This window comes from Microcaecilia unicolor, chromosome 1 (assembly GCF_901765095.1).
Source record: "Microcaecilia unicolor chromosome 1, aMicUni1.1, whole genome shotgun sequence".
NCBI classification, from domain to species: domain Eukaryota; kingdom Metazoa; phylum Chordata; class Amphibia; order Gymnophiona; family Siphonopidae; genus Microcaecilia; species Microcaecilia unicolor.
Window position 1 is genome coordinate 575912636 of NC_044031.1, and position 23324 is coordinate 575935959.

The following is a 23324-nucleotide window of genomic DNA, read 5'->3' on the forward strand; positions in this document are numbered from 1 at the left end:
TTATACCAAAAAAGAGATGGGGAGTATGACCAATTCTTGATCAGTGAGATTTAAATAAGTTCCTACTCAAGGAAACGTTTTGCATGGTTTCCCTGGGATCACTTCTTCCCATGATACAACTCAACAACTGGCTTTGCTCTCTAGATCTAAAGGAGTCATACACTGACATACCTATTCTCCCTGTGCACAGAAGGTTCCTATGCTTCCGCTGTGGGACTCTGCATTATCAGTACAAGGTCTTGCCGTTCAGCTTGGTTTCAGCCCGATTAGTCTTCACCAAGTACCTTCGCAAGTGTGGCATACATGTCTTCCCCTATCTCAATGACTGGTTAAACAAAGGCAGCCTACTGAGAGTCAGCACAGACCTCAATTGAATCCACCATAAGACTCCTAGAACGCCTTGGTTTTGTGATAAATTATTCCAAATCACATCTTCACCCAGTTCAGACCTTTCAGTTCATCAGGGCTCTCCTAGACACTACTCAGGGACAAGCCTTCCTCCCTCAACCGAGTGCAGACAACATAATGCCACATTGAACCTACTGCCATGTGGGATACAAATGCAATAAATAAATAAATAATGCATTTCTGTGCTCAGATTTCCAGATCTACTCAAGTATCTGCTTGTCAGATGTTTGCCTACTCGGTCATATGGCTTCAACAGTCCATGTAGTACGATTGGGTCAACTCCACTTCTGAATTCCTCATTGGACAGATCCTTTTCCAATCCTAATAGCCTAGAACAAGGTGTCCCCTCCTCCATCCAGACCCCCATTCTCTGGCCCTGATGACTTGGTTTTTGACAACATAGGCTTATATGCCTTAAACCTTCCAGAAAGAGTCTCTAGAATATTATTAGACTCTAGGAAACCTTCTACACAGAAATGTTACCATTTCAAGGGAAGAAGATTTTCCCTCTGGTGTACAGCCAGAGCACTCAACCGTACTAGGTGTTCTCTTCCTACCCTTATGGAGTACCTCCTCCATCTTTTTGATTATGGCCTCAAAACTGACTCAGTAAGAGTACACTTGAGTGCCATTCGTGCTTTTCACTCTAGAGCTCATAATAAGCCAATTTCCATTCATCCCTTGACAGTTAAATTCATAAGAGGTTTATTTCATACCAAACATCCTATAAAACCCCTGTTGGCGTGGGATCCCAATGTCATCCTCACAGTTCTCATGAAACCTACATTTGAACCACTCCATTCCTGTTCCCTGAAGTTCCTCACATATAAAGTATTGTTCTTAATGGTACTTACTTCTGCTAGAAAAGTAAGCAAACTTCAAGTCCTTGTGGCAGACCCACCTTACACCAGATTCTACCATGACAGGGTTGTTCTCCAAACCCACCCAAAATTCCTCCCTTAAGTAGTATCAGAATTCCACGTCAATCAGTCCATTGTACTATCTGCCTTCTTCCATAAGCCACACTATCATCCTGGAGAAGCAGCACTGTATACCTTAGACAGCAAGCGTGCTCTAGCTTTTTATCTGGAGCATACAAAACCTCTTAGGAAGTCCTCCCAGCTTTTTGTGTCCTTCAACAGATTAGGGTTTCCCACCACCAAATGTACTATCTCTACTTGGCTGGCTAACTGATCTCCTACATGTATGCTCAGGCTGGGCTGACCCTTCGTGGCCATGTCACTGTAGTCCATTTTCGCTCTGCTTCCTTTGAAGAAAGTTGAAAGGTAGCAACGTGGTCTTTTATCCACACCTTCACTGCCCACTACTGTCTGGAGCAGCATTCTGGGCGGGATAGCTGGTTTGGACAAGCAGTCCTGCAAAATCTTTTTACTACTTAAAGTCAACTCCACCCTCCGGCCCTTTTTTTCTGCCAGGCTCGCTTTCTACTTGGTTGCCAGGTTTTATTTTAGATTGTGAGCCTGGCAGCTAGTGAGTCCCACATGCCTGCTTGTCCTCGAAGAAAGCAAAGTTACTTATGAAATGCACAGTAATCCGCATTAATGGTAACACAGGTTACATGCATTGGTGAATCAGTCTCTAAATGTTGTATAGGGAGGGAGTGTTAGAAATCTGATTCATTGGTCAAGTCCCCTTATCACCCTCTACCCCAGAAGTCTGTTACCATCAAGATAACTGTCTTAATTTACCTTTCCCTTCCAATAAACTTAATTTAAAAAAGTATCATCTTAGCAATACAACTGCCAAATAATGGAGTACTGAGGCCCTACTACTGGAAAGTCCAGGTAATCAATCATGTTACAGAGGGGTTTGTGAATAGAAATGAATAGTAGCAAAATAGCTACCTGCACAAATTTAGCTGCGTAAGAAGGAGGATTGATCAGGGTGTTCTTAAGGAAGACTTTCTAAAGGTAGCTGAGTAGTGCAATATTCAGCCCTTACTGGTTAAATTTAGCCAGGTAAATCTAGACGCTGCAAGAACAGCAATAAATTAAAGTGGCCACCCTACCCTCCTCCTGACTGTAATTTTAAAAAATGCCTATCCATGAACTCCTAATTACTTCTTCCTGTCAAACAAAAATGGCCAATGCCTGATGCCCAATCACATCTCCTGATTTTTTTTGTTTTTTTAACAAAGTGTGTGGTACCAGATTCCAGAACCAACAAGTTTTTCACACTGGACTCTGCGGCTTTTATGTGTCCTAGCTTGCATGAGCAGACAGAGGCCACACTATATGTCCCTTTGCTCCAGACCTAAGCACAGAACACTCCAGTTATGGGGGTCTGTGCCTGAAATGGTCTTATTGCATCGAGTACACTTCTTAAAGCCACTCGGCACCCTCATTGACATGGAGGGAGAAACGGCCAATGCAAGATCAAAAGGCTAAATGGCCCAGGGAGCTTGAGTAGTTTTGTACCCAAAAATGGTTGATGCTGATATAAAAGAAACTTCTGTCATGATCCCCTTTCCCAATACCATCAACCCTATATTTAGACAAAAACACAAGTGCCTCCAGGCATCCTCCTGAATTTGCCAAACTCTACCAAAAGACCCTACAGGCCGCGTGGAGGAGTGGCCTAGTGGTTAGGGTGGTGGACTTTGGAATTGAGGAACTGAGTTTGATTCCCACTTCAGACACAGGCAGCTCCTTGTGACTCTGGGCAAGTCACTTAACCCTCCATTGCCGCATTGAGCCTGCCATGAGTGGGAAAGCGCAGGGTACAAATGTAACAAAAAAAAAGTCAAGAGGAGGTGTAGGTGCACTGTCCCCTTGGCTTTACATGTGGATCCTCTTGGGTAAAAATATGCACATAATACTCTATGGGGATTTAACTAGATTTTCAAAGGGAATGTGCATGCATACATCTGCTTTGAAAATGACCCTAGGGAAACTGTGCACAAATTTTTAAGGTTCATTTACAAGTGAAAACTCAACTTCAGCCTTTTGCCCAAAGATGCCTCCACTGAGTTTGGATAAGCTTATGTGCATGCAGGCTAAGCTTATTCACATCTTGAGTGGGCAGTGTTTAAAATCCTATTTCCATGGTTTCATCCAAGGAAGTGTTTTTGAAAATTCTATGCTGTCACTGATAAGAAACTTGCCACCTAATTAAAATATATACTACTGGGGATATTCAGTTCAAGATTCTTGCTCTGGGAGCTCTGTTCCACAGTGCAATGGGTTATACTGAACATTAATTATAGCATTTCCAACCTACTATTCATATATATTGTCCTGTGTGGTAAAATTAAACTTTTATTGTATATAAGGATCTGTCAGCTGTTGTTTAGCAATGTCCCTATAAGCTGTTTCTTAAGGCAGCTGCTGATCTTAGCTGTCTATACTGTAGTCTGTGGTATAGGAGCCAACATTTCAAGATGATTGGAGGTGCTAAACCCAATGGACATCACCCCTCCCTGGAAACAATCAAAAAGTTTGCTGAATATTGGGGGCGCTCAAGCACCCTCATCACCCATAGAGCTGGGACCTGTGGTCTGTGATGTAGCTCAGAGATGGGCAACCACAGTCCTCGAGGGTAACAACGCAGTCAGGTTTTCAAGCTTTCCAAAATGAATATGCATAAGATCTATTTCTGTTTGCATATAATGGAAGCAGTACATGCAAATCAATCTCATCCATTTGCTTAACCATTAGCAAGACTAGGTGACTGCTTAGGGTAGCTGTTTCTGGGAGAAGGGTAGCAAAGATCAGCTGACATCAAAGTGAAAGAATAGGTGCTGCCACCACAATAACTGAAGAAGCTATCAGCATGTACGTTTACCCCCAGGGAGGGTGGGCAGCTTGCAAATAAATGGCTTTTGGAATGTGGCCTTATGGGAGGTTTTATAAGCCATTTTCTCATGTAAAAGGCCTCATAAAATTAGGTCACACCTAACTGTTTGCACTGGAGTAGAGGAGTTACCTAATGCTTAGTGCAGTGACCAGGGAAACACACTGCAGCTCCTTGTGACTCTGGTACAAAATAAGTACCTGAAACTAATTTATAAACCATTTTGATTGTATCAAATTCTGTCCCCTTTCTCTTTCCCTTGGGCATACACTTGTAAAACAGGCTTGCAATATTTTTTCACTCAACAAATAGTTAAGCTCTGGAACTCTTTGCTGGAAGAGGTGGTAACAGAGGTTGGCGTATCTGGGTTTAAAAAAAGGTTTGGACAAATTCTTGGAGGAAAAGTCTATAGTCTGTTATTGAGACAAACATGGGAAGAAACTTCTTGCCCTGGGATTTGTAGTATGGAGTGTTGCCACCATAGGCGGTCGGTGGCCCAACTGTTTGGGGAGGCTAAAGGGGGTGGGGTTAGGGGTGGAGCCAGGGGTGGAACTTAAATCCATAATTGTCTGATAACACACAGAAAAAAATAAATAAATAAAAATAAAAGTCACAATTAATACCTTTTATTAAATTTAGATATTAGATATGTATCATATGTCAAAGAATAAAGTGGTTGCTCAAAGCATATACTAACCACAATCGCTCAACTGTAAAACACTATGCACAAATTTGTGCAAAAACACACTCAGAACCTTACTGCACCATAACACTAGGCAGACCCTAATACACCAATATACCACCCATATGGAAAATGCAGACCGTCAACAATATGAAACAAGGGATCATAATATCACAATTCTCATATAGAGCCACAAAACACCCTTTTAGGGTGGATAGTGTTCACAATGAGCTCCTTTTATTAACGACTATATGTAGATCCTTCAAGAGGTAGTGTGTCATGATTTAGGCTCTAAAACCCTTTCTGATGTTTTGGTGCCACCTCAGTAAGGCCAATACACAATCTCTCCACTGCAAAACACTATACACAAACTTGTGCAAAAACACACTCATAACCTTAGCAAACCATAACAGCACTAATTCCAAGGACAGGACGAGGTACAACCTTATGCGTGGAAAGGCAGCACTCTAATTACACCAGGCTCTAAAACCTAGTGAAACAAAAAAAACCCAGAAAGGGCTGTAAATACTATATACTAGTAGAATACTGCACCTTGATTACACATGAAAAACACACGACACAACATATATGAAGGCAAAACTGGAAAGTTACCTCAAGAAGTCAGACTCAGCATGCAGCAATACTAGAAAAATTGAAACTTACATGCAAAATATCACAGATGCACATTTCCAAAAGCTGACATATTCCAGTTAATAAATTCTGAATAAAATACTTTTTTTTACCTTTGTTGTCTGATCATTTAGTTTTTCTATTCACTTTGGTCCTAGTGTCTTCTTTCCATTTGATATTTTTTCTCTCACCATGTCCACCATCCTCCTGTGTCCTTATGCGTCCTTGTGTGTCTTTATGCGTCCTGTCTACCATTTGTAGCCCTGTCCCTATCCTTTCTCCAGTTTCAGCATCTGCCTTCAAAGTGTTCCGATCCAGCCCTTAAATTCAGCAATTTACCCTCCATCCATATCCAGCATTTCTCCCCTCCCCTCCATCCATGTGCATGTACTTCCTTTGTCTTTCCTACCCTCCATCCTTGTCCAACATTTCTCCTCTGTTCCCTGCCCTCCACTCCATCCATGTCCAGATTTCTCCTCTCTTCCCTCCCCTCCATCCATCTATCCATGTCCAGCACCTTCCCTCTTTCTCTCCTACCCTTCCATCCAGTGTCATCCCTCTTTCTCTCTCCATCCTTCTACCCATTACCCTCTCCCAATCCTTCCATCTATTGTCTCCCTCTCCTTCCATCCACTGTCTCCCTCTATATCTCCTTCCTTCTAAACAGTTCTCTCTCTTGACCCTTTTCCATTCAGCATGTCCTCTCTATCCCCATCCTTCCAGTGTCTTTCCTCTTTCCCTCCCTACCCTTACGTCCATTGTCTTCCCTCTTTCTGCCCCCTCCTTCCAGCTTTTCCCTCTTTCTTTCTCCCTCCTTTCATTCAGCATTTCTCCGTCTGACAGCTAGGGTCTCCCCCAGTTTCTCCCCAGCAGCTTCTCTCTCCTGCCCATGTCCCCTCTTTCTCCCCCCCATCTTTCCACTAATCTCTCTCTCTCTCTCTGTACCCCTGTTCCATCCAGCATCTTCTCTCTGGCTCTCCCCTGCTCTTTTCCATGTCCATGGCTTTCCCCTGCTCTCTTCCATGTCCCCTTTTTCTCTCCCCATCTCTCTCTGGCTCTCCCCTGCACTTTTCCACTTTCTCTCTCTCTCCTCCAGCGTCCTCATGCATCTCTCCTCTCCCTCATGCATCCCACCTTTCTCTTCCCTCCCCTTCTTGCTTCCATCACTCTTACTCCTTTCTCCACCCCCCCTTTTCCCATTTCCATGCCCTGCCATTGCTTTCTTTCCTCCCTCTTCTCCTTAGATGCGGCATCTCACATCCTCCTCTCTCCACCCCCCTTTCACTTTGGTCAGTCTGTCTGGCATCGCTTCTCCTCCCCCCCCGGACTAGTGCGGTACCGTATTGCTCTCCTCCTCCGCTCCTGTCATGTCGTCTTTCAACGAGGCTTCCTGTTCCCGTAGCAGCAGCAGCAGCAGCAGCAGCAGCAATGATGTAAGCGCCGCTGCTTTCAGCCTGCCCCGGAAGCCTTCTCTGGACAGCATCCCTCCTACGCGGGAAGCTGTTCAGAGAGTGCTTCCGGGGCAGGCTGAAAGCAATGGTGCTTACATCATTGCTGATGCTGCTGCTGCTACGGGAACAGGAAGCCTTGTTGAAAGACGACGTGACAGGAGCAGAGGGGGAGAGCGGCACCGTACTAGTCGGGGGGACGGGGGGTGGGTAAAGATCGAGACCGTCGCGCACCAGTCGGGGGTGGGGGAGGGAGATGTTCATGAGCTGCACCCGCCCCGCCCTTGCTGCACTTCTGGCTGGGGAGGCTTAGCCTCCCCAAGCCTCTTATACCGGGCGCCTATGGTTGCCACAATTTGGGTTTCTGCCAGGTACTTGTGACCTGGTTTAGCCACTGTTTGGAAAACAGGATAGTGGGCTAGATAGACCATTGGTCTGACCCAGCATGGCTACTCTTATGTTCTTATGTAATTCTGTAAATTGGCACCTCAGACTAGGCACCCCAATGCCGAAAGCGTTTATGCCTGCTCAAAGACTGATGTAAGTGCTCGTACCTAAGAACTGGCAGTTAGACATGTAAATGACAGTATTCTATAACATCCTGCCTAGATGCTTGGCATGGCCCTGACCCTCCCATGCCACTGCTAGGTCCATGCCCCCTTTGGAGTTGTGCACCATAGAAATAAGGCACTCAATTTATAGATTATGGATGTAAGTCAGTTAGCAGTGTAGCTATAAATTATTGGCAATTAATGCTTGTTATGGCCAATTATTGCCAATCTAGTGCTAATTTAACCAATTATGTTATGTGTATAACTGACTCTATTCTAGAACTGCTTGCCCAGTTGCACGTCTAACTTTGGGTACCATTTATAGAATTTGGGGGTAGTGCCTATCGATTTAATGACAACTTTGATGCATATAAATGGTGCCTTCCTCTAGGTGCTGCTTTTTTATTTTTTAGAATTTTATAATTACATCAAATCAGAAACAATTTGAATAGCAAAGGAATCTAAGAAATAAATTACTATAAGGTAAATTTAGATTGAACTATACACCCTTCCACGAAAACTGAAATCAAGCAGAGAAGATCCAAGAAGGAAAACAGATTCATTAAACAAAAAAAAATATGAAATATAGCACATGAAAAAGCCTGGTTTCCCCCCATTTATCAAGATGAAGCACCTTCAAACAGAATGAACTGTTGAACCTCTCATAGTTTCCCTCATGATGAGCCAATATCTGTCCCAGTAGAGGTAGATCCCTTTTTAGAATCTATGCATCTCCAAAGTTGTGAGGGATCAAAAAAAAGATATATCTATAAGAAACACAAGTCACGATACAAAGTGAACAAAAACCTGCATCTCAAGATTACGAGCAGCAGTTAGAAATTTCTTTCGCCTATCTTGTGATGTTTTACATAAATCAGGAAATACCCACAATTTCTGACCAAGAAATAAAGCAGAACGATTATGGCAGAACAAAGTAAATATCCTATCCTTATCCTGCTGAAAACCAAATGCTACTAATAAAGTAGCCCTATTAGTCTCTTCATCCCCAGATCTTTCTAGACACTGCTTTATAGAATTGCTCCCTCCCCTCCCCATTTTATAAAATACGCACATACTTTTTGCACTAACATTTACACATGTTCCCAAGCTGGTAAAAAATTTCAGTTCCCACAATCTAGCTGCTATTTCAAAAGAGAAAAACATCCAAGAAGTGGCATAAAGCATGGATGGATTTCTTCTCAAAAGTCCAAATCGGTATTTTCAAAACCTATTTTGCAGACGTTTATCTATGCATTTCATCTGCAATGTGTCTAGATCACAAGGGGGGCATGTCAGGGGCATTTTGAAGGCAGGATTATGGTGGACTTGGGGCCTAACACTTGGATGTTTTACAGTCATAATGGAACAAAATGAAATCTTCTAGGGCGAAAACTTAAACGTTTTGGTCTAGACCTGGTTTTATAATGAATAAGGCACAAAAAGGTGCCCTAAATGTCCAGATGACCATTTAAGAATAAGGCACAAAAAGGTGCCCTAAATGACCAGATGACCACTTACTCCCCCAGTGGTCACTGACCCTCTCCCACTCCCAAAAAATATGAATAAAAATAGTACTCACCGGCCTCTATGACAGTCTCAGGTGTTATAGCCAAGTCTACTAGAGCAGAATACAAGACCCTGGAGTAGTGTAGTGGTGAGTGCAGTGCATTGTAGACAAGTGGACCCAGGACTATACTTCCCCCTATCTGTTACACTTGTGGTGGAAAGTGTGAGCCCTCAAAAACTCATCAAAAACTCACTGTACCCACATTTGGGTGCCCCCTTTACCCATAAGGACTATTTAAGTGGTGTACAGTTGGGAGTAGTGGGTTTTGGGTGGGTTTTGGAGGGCTCAGCAGACAAGATAAGGGAGTAACAGTGAGATGTGTACCTGGGAGCATTTATATGAAGTCCACAGCAGTACCCTCTAAGGTGCCCCATTGCTCTCCTGGGATGTCTGGGGGACCAGTCTCCTAAAAATGCTGGCCCCTCCTACATCCCAATGGCTTGATTTTCTACGTCTTTCACTTCTATGTTTTTTTTTTTAATGGCCTGAAAAAATAACCACACAGAGAACAAAACCTTGTTACAAATGATATAAAAAATGTTTTCCGGTTTTGAAAATTTGGGATGTTTGGGATGTTTAGGGCCAGATTCTATATATAGTGCCTACAAAATCCATGTGGAATTAAGTATATTCTATGAAATTTAGGTGCAGTATATAGAATACACTTAGTCGATACCATAGCACCTAAATCTATGCATGTGCATTTACGCCAATAAAAACCTGGTGTAAATCCATGCACATAGATTTAGGCGCACTGACCCATATTCTGTAATTATGCATGGAAATTTTGGAATGCCCCCAAAACTCCCATAAATACACCCCTTTCAAGCATACATTCATTTATTTTGAACTGCACACTTTGCAATTTAGGTGCAGTTCTTTATAGAATACACTTAGCGATTTCCGTGCGTAAATTGTAATTTTTACCAATTAGTGCTCGTTATTACTTATTGAGTGCTGTAATAATGCTAATTAGCTTGTTACACTAATTAGGTTACACATGTATCGCTGCACAAAATCTAGGGGGTTAGTGCATAACGTCCAAAGTCCAACTTAGACATCAAATTGGAAATGCCTCTCTACATGTTTTTATGAAATAGGCTAAAATTAGATGTGTTCCTGCCCTATTAATTTTGGTGTCTTGTTATAAACGTTCTCATATATTATACAACATAATTTGTATATATGAAATATAGTTTAATATTTCAAAGTTGATGTCCAGTTGTGCATTTTTACAAGTTTCTTCTGGGAGGGGTGCTTTTGGGGTAATCATGATTTTTCAGTTTATTATAAATATTTTGAGGAGAGGGGCTTAATGTTAGTTGAATGGGGTGAAACGTTGAAGGTCCATCTATCATGCCTAATACCCTTCCACCGGTCCCGATCCTAGAACAAAGTAGAATTTCTTTTTTTGGTAAGGATCACTTGTGTACACTTTCTCACTGAGTTGCTTATAACTTGGCTTTTATACATTTCTGCACTTCCTTATTTCAGTTCCAGTTACAGATGTTTGACGTTGTTTGTACAACATCCTGGGCCAATAGAGACAAATGCTGTGAACTTCCTGGCTTGGTAAGTGTTGCTTTAAATTCCTTCCTGTTCTATTCTAGTCCAATATAGCATCTTCCTTCTCAAAAGGGGATCCATTTTCCCTTGTTTAGAACAGATCAAGCTACATTATTGCTCAACTCAGCATTTCATTCCCAAATCTTTCTTATTTCAAGGATAGTTTTCATCATCTTATACCAGGTAGACTGCCCTTCCTGCAGATTATCCCTCTCACTACAACTAAAAATGGGCACTGGTTGCCACATCACACATAATTTCAGCCTCAGTAAAAAGAAGTAGTACAAGGAGATTTTCAGCATACCACCTGCCCCTCCTACCCTCCCTATGCCCCCTCCCTCCCTCCCTCCCCATAAGCAACTCATTGCTCATCCTTCTATACCCCTCAACCACTCAAAGGCCTTCTTCCTAAAGAAGTTGAGTCTATTCTGTTTCAGCTCATGCTCCATTTCTCCTCTTCTAGCACTGCAAACCAAATCAGATCTCATGGGCTGACACTTCATGTTGACGATCTCGAGAGATGGGAAGCAGGAAATATCGCGTGAGATCTGAAGATTTTTCATGAGAAATGGAGCTTGGACTACTGGGCGCCAGGTTTCCAGTGTTTCTCTGCACTGCCTCCCAAGCCTCCCATGTTGAGCAGGAGTTTATTGCTCTTAATAGTTTAATAATTTTACAACACTTGATAATACCACTCTTCAAAAAATGACCAGAGTGGTCTCCAAATTAATTCAAAGAATAGAAAAGAATGCCAATTTATAAACGTAAAAGCAGAGACAACCACACATACAAACTTTCTACAACAACACTACAAAGACATTCAAACACTCCCTTTCAGTTACAAATTACTGATCCAGCCTACCCCCGGATGCCATTCATCCTGAACGCTTGATGGAAAAGATACGTTTTAAGTTTTAACTTTTAACAAATCAAGTTAAGGAAACTTCCTCTCACAAATCAGAGGGAGGGAATTCCATAGATAAGGGGCTTGCCAAAAAAGGCACTTCTACGCATAACGGTGAAACATGTGTGATGTGTACCAGGGAGGGTTAGTAAGGTGGAATTAGCTGATCTCAAAGCCTGAGAAGGGCAATAAATCTGTAATAAAGAGACCAGATATGTCGGTTTACCTTCACGTAACAACTTATACGCCAATAGCAGTATCTTATATAGAGACCTAAACTCTATGGACAGCCGATGGAAATGCACATCTAAAGGTGTAACATGTGCCCTCCAACCTATGCCCCCCAGTAGCTTTCTTGCATGGAAAGCAGAGGATGGACTCCTCGGTCAGCAGATTCCCTCCCAATTTAAGAGACTTGGCAGGTCTGTTAATTTCAGGAGTGTAAACCAGCCTATGATTTTTGAGAGGAGGGTTTCAGTTTGTTTTTATGCTTTTATTGTGTTTATATCTGTTACTGTAGATTTTTATTATTCATTCTTGATTGTGAGCTATTTGTTTATGACATTTTAGGCCCCATTTTTTTTATAGGACAAGTAGGTTGGGACATCTAAATTGGGGTGTTCACATTGTTTTAAATGAAAGGTTGTCCTGAATGCAGAGCCTTTTGTAAAACTTTTGCCCAACTGTTCATTTAGCATTCATGTTATATATATATTACCAATTGTATATGTATTCTGAAATGACATAAATCATGACGGAAAATTGTAAGCCACATTGAGCCTGCAAATAGGTGGGAAAATGTGGGATACAAATGTAACAAATAAATAAATAAGGACCTTGGGAAATGCATTCGTATTTGCTGGCATATCCAGTGGTAACAGTGGTTTTACAAAAAAATACCTTCACATAAAGAGCAGCATCATTCAAGCTAAGCACTGGTAACTGCACAAGTAAATGTTAAACAGATAATATATATTTGCTGCCAAAGTACATATACATAAAGGCCCAGTTAAGGGAAGATGTTATTAAAGTAGGCTACCCTTAAGGTGTGTCATTTTACTCTAAACCCCAGTTATTAGTAATTAGTTCGCATTGCATAAAATGGGACCTGTGTTAAAATAACATGGCTTAACGGTAGCCCATGTTGATAACTAGGCCCCTAAGAAGCCTAGTGAAATAACTTTTTTAATATTTTGATGTGATGGTAAATATTACTGAGGTAAGCTCAATGCCTCCCTCAATCACTGGTAGAGACCTCAAGCCCAGAAAGCAAACAGCTGACTTTTACATGTGCCTTGGAACAGGTTTAAGGGGCTTTTTTAAGCTGCTTAGGCGCCTACGCTTGCCCAATGTGCGCCAATTTGGAACTACCATCCAGCTACCGCATAGCCCGGGCAGTAATGTCATTTTATATGCGTGTCCACTATACGCGCCAGAAAATATATTTTATTTTCCAATGCGTGGCACTAACCAGGCGGTAATCGGCATTGTATGTGTGTTGACGATTACCACCCGGTTAACACGTGAGACCTTACCGCTAGGTGAATGGGTGGCAAAGGTCTCAGACCCAAAATGGAGGCATGCCAATTTTCATTTTGCCGCACGTCAATTTTCAGCAGAAAAAAAGGCATTTTTTACAGGTGCGCTGAAAAATGGATCTGCGTGCATCCATAACACGCTCCTACACTAGCGCAGGCCATTTTTCAGTGCACCTTAGTAAAAGGACCCCTAAATGCTGAGAGGGACATTTTAAAAAATGTATTTTGGTTGTACAATGAGAAATACATGTCTATTTTCTGGACCACATAAACCAAGCCTGGATCCCCCGCCCCCCCCCCCCCCCCGCCCTTAGATCTATTCATCTGAGGGCATCTACATGTGTAAATAGCAACACTGTAAAATTGGCTTTTACACGCGTAAGTTTTGCCATTTGCAAATGCCGCACAGCTCTTCTAAAATGACCCCTTTTGTGATATTTGCAATTGTATTTCATTATTTTTTTTTTACTGTATGTTGCCCGGAGCTTTATGGAATATAGATGTCTAATCAACGGAAATAAAATAAATAAATAATGTTATCAGGACCCCCCCCCCCCCCCCCCCCGGTCAGCTGCCAATACAAAAACAACACATGCAGATCTTCATGGGTATTTGCACCACCCAGGTTGCTTTCCTCTGAAAATGTATGATATACACAAGCTAAAAGTGCCTTTTATACTCATGCTAAAAATGCCTGCATAATTTGGCAATATCACAGGCAATTCAAGACTGCTACTTTCCTGTCTAAGCTTCCGATAGAGACTTACTGAGACTTCTTTGTGTTCTTAAAAGAGGGATGAAGAAAACTGCCCAGCTCTTCCGGACACCTGTGCCTGTGCTCAGGATGGCAAAGGGCCATCTGGACTCCCTGGACCACCAGTAAGATATTACCAATGACCTTCTGATATTCAGTTTGTGACAGTTGTAATATTTTTGGAGGTGTAGTATTAATGACAAGGTTGTAATTTTATATTGTTTGGAGTGTGTCGATAATTGTTTTTTGTTTTTATTTGTCTTAGTGATATTAAGTATGTATTTTTGTAAGCCATTTACCCCCTTGATTACAAAGCCGTGCTGGCAGCTGCTGCATGGCAATACTGGCACAGTCCATTCAGTGAACAGGCTGTGTCGGCATTACTGCACTGACAGCCGCTAGCACAGCTTTTTAAACATGGGGGTAAGAATTGTAAGAAAATTCAGAAAATAAAATTTTTTAAGAAATAACATAAATAAACAAACCCTGGCCAGTGTGGGCAAAAAGGTCTATGAGGCTGATATTCAAAGTGATTTAAGTGGGAAAGAGCCTCTGCTGCCCACTTAAATCGCTTCCTGAAGTCTAAATGGGGATATTCAGCTGAATATCCCACAAACTGCCCAACTAAAAAGTGGGCAGGTCAGAGGCGGCACTGGTGGTGACACTGGGGAGGAGCCCGAGGTTATGCAGGTGTCGGCGATATTCAGTGCTGGCACCTGCAAAGATAAACAGCCTAATTTAGGATAACTCAAAAGCTGTCATAAATTAGGCCGCTTAGCCTGGCACTGGATATCGTGCTGGCACCCACATAACTTTTTTTTAAGAGCCTCCCAGCCCCCTTCGACAATGCCCCCTCTTTCCCTCCCCCCTGATCCAGCTTGTGGAAAGATCCACCCCGATGAGTCCCTTACCCCCAGTCATCCATGTAGGCCCTCCCCCCAGACCTACCTGTATCCCTGGTGGTCCAGCAGGGTCTTTGGGGGGGTAGGAGCAGAGCTCCTTTGCTGCTGGCTCTTGCTGCTCCTATCCAAAATATCTGCCATGACTTCTCACAGCAGTTTATGGCATTTTATGTAGTCATGTGGCCATTTTGGACAGGTGCCGGTAGAGTCAGGAGTGAGGGGACTGCACTCCTGCACCCTATGACCCCACTGGACCAACAGGGATACAGGTAGGCCTGGAGCTGGAGAGTCTTCCAGAGGAGTTCTTGCCGTGGGCTGGGGGAGGGAAAGAGGGGGATTGTCGGGGTGGGAGGGGGATGGGAGGGAGCTTGTGGGCTCTTTAAAAAAAAAAATAAAAGTTTTGTGGGCCTGGCACTGAATATCAGGGGATAATTTAGCTGGCGATGATCAGTGTTTAAAAAAACGTTGACCACCGCCAGCTAAATATCGGGAGGTATGTATTCAGCAGCTGTACCCAGATAGTAGCTGCTGCTGAATATCCAGATACTATGATTAATGCCCAGTACTTTCCAAATAGCAGCGATACTCAGCCACTGTCTAGACAGTTTATCCGGATACTCTTAGGACAGCTTTTTCACTGTCTGAACTTATTCGGACAACATTTTTGAAAATAACAGTTGAGATCCTGCATTAAGTTTAGGTTGTAGCCGCCACGTAGGAGGAAATAAACTACTGGAGGAGCTCATCATTGCTGGCCTGTGCAGACATTCAGAGGCCTCTCACAAATGCATGTAAGAGGGTGATGAGTATGGTGTGTGGCCTCTTCCTTCAGCCATGTGGCTGCCAGGAGACTCTTCTCCTTAAATTCCTAATACAGCAGTTGCCAGAAAGAGTAGTAAACATAGCAAGGAGGGGAGCTGAGGAAACAGGATAAGCACACCCGCAAGCAAAATACACAACTGCTGAAGCCAGAAGAAAGGAAGGAAGAAAGCCAAACTTTTTGCTATTGAGTGTCAAAGCATTTACCAATTAGTATTCAAGATGTCCGCCAAATGTTATCCATTCACATTTTAAAAATAACTAGTTATCCAGGGAGTCTTTTACTAAAGCTTAGCTTGACTTATCTGCAGCAGGGCCCATAGGAATGAATGAGCCTTGCTGTAGATAACTCATGCTAAGCTTTAGTACCCCCCACCCCCCCCCCCTACTCCCGTGAGCTCTTGAAGATAAAATTTGAGAGTTTTTGAATATTGACCTGAAAAGTTCTTTGATTTTCAGACATTTGTAGAGACATATTTTTCTGATTATTCACCCTTTGCTTAAAAGATACATTAGAAATATTGCAGTTGAGCAAAGAAAGAAATTATATCCTGCCAAACAAACTTGTTTTTGTATCTTGTTCTAATTTTAACATATATCTGCTTTGATCTGTCATTTGCACTGAAACTGAACTGAATTAATTCTCTGACACAAAGAGAGAAACTCCAGAGAAAGGTCAATCGCTGCCTATGAGTCACAAATTGGCAAGTTTTAGCAAGGTTTATCTTGGTTCTGTTTGCTATTAATGCTCAGTATATAAATTTAGAGGGTCTAAATTAAAAAAAAAAGGAATGCGTATTGAATAGTGGATGAAGTGAAAATTTCATATCTAATCTAAAATGTCTTTTATTACTTACATGAGGTGGGGGCATTTTGCAATTTGGTCCTGCTTTGTCCATCAGTCCATCTGCATGCTGTTTGGACTAACATATGAGTAAAAGCAAAGTTCGCAGAGGAGGCAAGGAACGATGAGCTATGAGCTAGTGGGGAGGCCAGGTCTAGCAACTAAAGAATGGAGAAGCCGGTAATGGCATGAAGTCCGGCTCAATATTAGGGGGTATGAATTTAGGTATGGATGTCATAGAATAATGACTAGGCCAGATGCGCGCTTAAATCCAAATTTGATGCAATTACCTCCAGTTATTGATTGTTGGCACCTTGTTAACTCACGAATTTGCGCATGCATCTGCCCTGTGCGCCCAAATTTGGATGACCTATATGGAATCCAGGGATTAGTGCTTCTAGGAGAAATGAAGAAAGAGTCACTTTAATTAACCTATACAACCCTAATGAAGACCAGACATCCTTCTGGAATACTTTGAGAGATGGAGAACTAGAAAGGGCAAAGGTAAAACTATTAATAGCAGGGGACTGTAAACCATCCCTAGAGTTGGAGCATGATTACAAAACTAAAGAAAGAGATCAGATGGGCAGATAGCCTCTTTCAACCTGGCAAACGTGGAGAGTATTATATCCAAAACAGAGAGATTATTCCTATTATTTTCACCCTCATAATGTTATTGATAGACTAGAACTTGATCCGTGGTGAGGCAGAGTCAGCTACAGAGGCAATAACTTGGTCAAACCATGCCCATTGTGGGGATTCTTGAAGAGGTTATTTCCACATCATGGGAGAAATTATTGGATAAAAGGATGAAAGTGTTTTGAACATTTTAAAAGTTTTGGAAGAGTAATGCTTAATGACAGTGAGGAGGTAGGACAGGAGATGGTCTGGGTTTCACTAAAAGCAGTGATATGGAAAAGACATGTTATGTCGGTAGTTAGAAACAAAAGACATCCAAAGGAAAAATGGGACAAACTTTATGAAGAAATAAATTAGAACTAGAATATAAAGCAACTGGCTTTGCTAGAGTGTTAGTTACTTTAGAACAAAGGAGGCTTGAATTGAGAGAATTGCAATTAGATGAGGTAGAATAGAAATTAAAATTAACATAAAAGAAATCTTATGAATTCAGCTATAAAGCTACAAAAACAGGGGAAAGCAGTGCTTGCAGAACAAATAAGCAAATGAACAAACAAGGAGTGGAAGATTCTCAAACGAAAAGTTCCAAGGTGTCCAGAGAATGAGAGTCCAACAGCTTCAAAAACATATTAAAGTTTATTCTCCAATATTGCAAAGCAGGATGTGCTGCTAATTTTGAGAATCTTCCATTCCTTGTTTGTTCTTTAGCAATAAAATGAGTAGATTATTGGCCCATCAATTATTTATTTATTTTATTTAGATTTTGCTCACACCTTTTTCAGTAGTAGCTCAAGGTGAGCTACATTCAGGTACATTGGACATTTCTCTGTCTCAGGAGAGCTCACAATCTAAGTTTGTACTTGAGGCAATGGAGGGTTAAGTGACTTGCCCAAGATCGCAAGGAGCAGCAGTGGGATTTGAATTGGCCACCTCTGGATTGCAAGACTGGTGCTCTAACCACTAGGCCACTCCTCCACTAAAAGCAAAGACAGTGCAGAACATGATTCAGAAAATTAAAGTTGAGAAAGGACATATCTGGTGAATATTCAGCCGGTGGCATTCATAGGGGTTTAAGTGCTATCGCCAGCTAAGTTAGACCTAGATATTCAATGGTGGGCCATGCCTGGGCACCAGTATTTAATATTCAGGTCTGGATGGACTGCTGTTGACCTCCCAAATTTATGTGGATCCCAGTCGATATTCAGCTGAGACCTGCCTAAGATACTTGTGTGGGTCCCGACTGAATATTGGCTGGGATCCGCACCTGTCAGTTTCTTCTTCCCCTCCCCCCCCCCCAACAACACTGATTCCAATCCCCCTTTGCTGCTCCTGTGATCAATCATCCCCCAAGATTAAGCCCCCCCCCCCCACCATGATCCGCAAACCATGAACAGAGACTCTGTGATCAGGACCCTCTCTCAGGGCCTTCCTTATGTCTCTGGTGGTCCAGTGGGATATCCAGGGCAGGAGCGATCCCCTCTCGCTCCTGCCTTTAGTGGCTCCAGTGGCTATCACAATCATACCTAAACCTACATTACCCAAATTGCAAAGGACTTAAATACAAAACAACTTATGCATCTGGCTTCTCCTGAATAAGCGCACAACTATGGAATGGACTCCCAAAAGCTGTGAAAACAATCCATGACCACCTAAACTTCAGGAAATCACTAAAAATCAACCTCTTCAAAAAGGTCTACCCCACCGATCCAACGTAAATCCCCACACCCAGCAACACAGCATAACCAATGATCGTACTGGACAATATACAATCTTTATTCCTTTCGACCTTCATGGTGCCTGATTCACACCTACCTCATTCGACCACTATATAACCTTGTATTTGTTATCAACCGACTTGGCGAACGCCTTTACAGTACTATGTAAGCCACATTGAGCTTGCAAATAGGTGGGAAAATGTGGGGTACAAATGCAGCAAATAAATAAATAAATAAATAAAAATAAAATGGCTTCCATGAGCTCTAGCAGTATTTCTAATGCGTTATAACAGGAGGGGGTGATTAAGGGGTGGGGGGTTGATCATGTTGAGAGGGGAGCACATCCAACTATCTTAGCCGCTACCCAGATGTTGTGTGGGTGCCAGCTAGTATTCAGCGCTGGCACTCGCATAGCTAAGCAACCAACATTAGGACTGCTACATATACAATCCTATTTGATTGCTTAGCTAAGCAGACACACTGAATATTGTTGGCACCTACATAGTTTGCACTTCCTCCCCAACTCCACCCTCAGAATGCCTCTCTGCAGCCCATTTTGTAATGATAATCAGTGGCACTGCCCAGTGCTGCTAAATATTGGCAGCTGGTCCGCACTGTGTAATTTAAGTGAGCAGGGACCTCCATTTTAAAAAGTCTTGGCAACACTACTACCCAATCAGGAAGGCAGCCATGGAGTAACTGTATCCTGCCACTGTGTGAGCCAGGGCTGGAGGGTTAGGGATGGGTGCACAATAAGGAACCTAAGGGAGCAGGGCCCCTGTGCCCACTCACGATATTGGGTCTGACTGCTGGTTTCTTGCTATGCCTGATTTATCTGCCTCTCATGTGGCTGTGCCCTCTCTCAGTTTACTGGCATCATTCTAATTAATAGGAAGGAATACACAAAAGCAGTAATAGAATAATCATGAGAAGAGGAAGTTACATTACAAGAGGAAAGGTCTCGTGTAATTTATTTGATGTCCAGTAGTGATGAGGGTAATCTCTCAAGAAGACACTTGGTTTACTAAATATAATGAGTGGATTCAAAGAATCATGGGTTGATGAGCTAATTTCCATTTCTTTAATGGCATTGCCATTCTTTAATGGCAAATCAAACAAAATAAAACATGGAAAAGAAAATAAGATGATACCTTTTTTATTGGACACAACTTAATACATTTCTTGTAATACATTTCTTTCTTCGAAAGCTAATCAAGAAATGTATTGTTATGTTCAATAAAAAAGGTATCATCTTATTTTCTTTTCCATGTTTTATTTTGTTTGATTTCTATTGATAACCTTAAGAGTGGACTAACACGGCTACCACACTCCTCTACTTTAATGGCAAAGAATGTATAAGATGTACACTTTTATAATGTGAGGCCAGATGTACTAAAAGGGTTCCTATTTTATGTTTATGAGAAAAATATTTAGTAAATCTAGTTAGCATTCAAAAGGCAGTTTTGATGGTAGACCTTACAGGGGTTTCTATTTTTCTCTCTGACTCAGATTATTGTTGGACATCCGTAGTGCTTTTATCTGGGGTTGTGTGAAAAAGGACACATAGAAGTTATTTTCTAAACTTAGTTAGATCTACTAAAATATGCTAATGCATTAGTGTACACTAATGACAATAATATACAGTAAAACAGCAAATAACAGCAGATGAAGACCTGCATGTCCATCCAGATTGCCGAACAAGGTGGCCAAACCTACACCTGCCACTCCATGCAGGTTACATTTCATCGTGATTGAACACTGGTATCACAACCAGGGAAGTTGGCAACTTGTCACCAAGCCTATCACATGTATAGCTAGTTATATATGATGTCACAATACCATGCCAATAGTCCAAAGAGTGGTTTTACTATTATGGCCTCAGCATAGTCACCTTCATTATCAATACATGATTTAAAAACCAACAAACCAACCATTACTGCTAATTGACAACATTTTACTCTCTAATTTCAACCTTAAAGATATCTTCCTTTCCCCCATAGAGATACACAGCACCCATACTCATATCATATGATATGAATGTGATATAAAATATGCACACTTGATCCTGACACATTATTAGTAAATAACTACTACTACTACTACTTAACATTTATAAAGCGCTACCAGGGTTACGCAGCACTGTACAATTTAACACAGGACAGTCCCTGCTCGAAGGAGCTTACAATCTAAAGGACAAAAAAGTGCAGTCAATCAAATTGGGGCAGTCTAGATTTCCTGAATAGATGAATAATGGTTAGGTGCCGAAAGCGACATTGAAGAGGTGGGCTTTGAGCAAGGATTTGAAGATGGGCAGGGAGGGGGCTTGGCGTATGGGCTCAGGGAGTTTATTCCAAGCATAGGGTGAGGCGAGACAAAGGGCGGAGCCTGGAGTTGGCGGTGATGGAGAAGGGTACTAAGAGGAGGGATTTGTCCTGTGAGCGGAGGTTACAGGTAGGAGCGTAAGGGGAGATGAGGGTAGAGAGGTAATGAGGGGCTGCAGATTGAGTGCATTTGTAGGTTAATAAGAGAAGCTTGAATTGTATGCGGTACCTGATCGGAAGCCAGTGAAGTGACTTGAGGAGAGGGGTGATATGAGCATATCGGTTTAGGCGGAAGATAAGCCCGGTTTCATAAAATGGAGCCACTGGTAAATAACGTATTTTAATATGTGTTAGCACACACTGATGCAGTAGTACATGTTAGTAAATCTAGTCCTAAGTTCATTCTATGGGGAATTTTAGAGGATCAGGTTGACAACAGTATTAACAACCCTATTCTTCTGAAGTAATTTTGTGGGATATTTAGTAGGAGTGGAGGAGTGGCCTAGTGGTTAGGGTGGTGGACTTTGGTTCTGAGGAACTTAGTTCAATTCCCACTTCAGGCACAGGCAGCTCCTTGTGACTCTGGGCAAGTCACTTAACCCTCCATTGCCCCATGTAAGCTGCATTGAGCCTGCCATGAGTGGGAAAGTGCAGGGTACAAATGTAACAAAAAAAATAAATCACAAGGAGCAGCAGTGGGATTTGAAGTGGCCACTTCTGGATGTCAAAACAGGTGCTCTAACCACTAGGCCATTCCTCCTTTTTCCCACTCTACTTTTCCCCTTCCTATGCTTAACTCGGTAATTCTGTCCATTCCTACTTCTCCCCAGCCTCCTATTTCATTATCTTTCACTCACTTTCTAGTCACCCATTTTGACTCTCTAGATCTTAGGTCTACGATGGGATGGAATTCCACTGTTCTCTATGATAAAGAACTACTTAGAATAAAATTCTCACCCTTATACCTAGTGCAAAGGGTTCGACCATATTGATCTCTAAGGAAGAGGAAAGTTCCTTGATAAGTTCCTGATCAAAGTTTGACCAAGCTGCTTTCATGGATAATCTGAAGGTGTCTTAAGTAGGTACAATCTGTACCCATTTTGGATTATTTTACAAATTCAGGTATCCAGAACTAACGCTGGGCCAACAATTTACAAAAAACCTTCTCGACCTTTCTAAAACAGACACTTACCCCAAGTTATGCAATTTAGGTTAGAACAGAAAACAGATTGTCCTAACTTAAACTACTTAGCTATGTCGATAACGGCTGAATATTGCCACTATGGGAGAAATTCTTTAAATGGCAGAATATTATCCTAGCACAGATCTCATGCCTAACTTTGAGCACCTTTGATGCCTGCAAAAACCTGGTGGAAATGCTGGCACACAATTTATGGCAGTTGGACGGGCAATTGATAGTATTCTATAATATCACACCTATGTCTACTAATTGGGTTTCTGCCAGGTACTTGTGACCTGGATTGGGCACTGTTGGAAGTAGGATACTGGGCTAGATGGACCATTGGTCTGACCCAGTATGGCTATCCTTATGTTCTTAAATGCTGTGGCTGGGTTTAACAGAAGTGCTGACGGTGGGGCTCACTTATTGATCTATAAGTTTTTAGGTCTGGCAGATATCACATGAAGACAATTGTAACAACATTTTATATCTTATGCAACAAAAGCATCTTGAAAAATCAGCAGTGTACGTTTATGATTATTGCTTACTACTAAGGAACTGTTTTATATGTAATGTTTTACAGGGTGGCCCAGGAATTAGGGGTCCTAAAGGTCAACGGGGAGAAGCAGGATCTTTGGTAAGTTCTGTTGATGTTCAATAAATGGGAGTGTTTATATCCTGTATTTACACAACCCCTTGTTAACCTTCATTTACATTGTATACAATGTACATAAAGAACGTTAATTCCATCCATTCCTGTTGCACTGTCATAGACATCACTTGATTTCTGTTTTTTTCCTGCACAATTTTATACCTAAGGAGACTCTTTGCTTGTCCCATGCTTTATTGATATTTGTTATTGTTCATCCTTTTATTATCTACACTGGGAGTTTTTTCCATGCACCTCACTTTGTTTTGATAATACAGGTTTCCCCGCCCCTTCGCGGGGACATCCTGCGAGGACGCCCTCAGGAAAACTTGGGCGCCCCATTCGATTATGCCCCTCTATGTCAACTGGTTCACCTTTATACACATGTTTATTC

The 23324-nt window shown here is 42.0% G+C and overlaps 1 protein-coding gene across 2 annotated transcripts in view; it reads left to right on the top strand.

Moving 5' to 3' along the window:
* The window catches only part of COL14A1 (collagen type XIV alpha 1 chain), a 417802-nt gene that overhangs the window by 319811 nt on the left and 74667 nt on the right, over window positions 1-23324 (top strand). For both annotated transcript variants that reach the window (XM_030218565.1, XM_030218573.1), the window contains exons 35-37: window positions 10594-10671; window positions 13900-13986; window positions 22865-22918. In XM_030218565.1, coding sequence (XP_030074425.1) covers window positions 10594-10671; window positions 13900-13986; window positions 22865-22918 — 219 coding nt within the window. The remainder of the gene's footprint in view (window positions 1-10593; window positions 10672-13899; window positions 13987-22864; window positions 22919-23324) is intronic.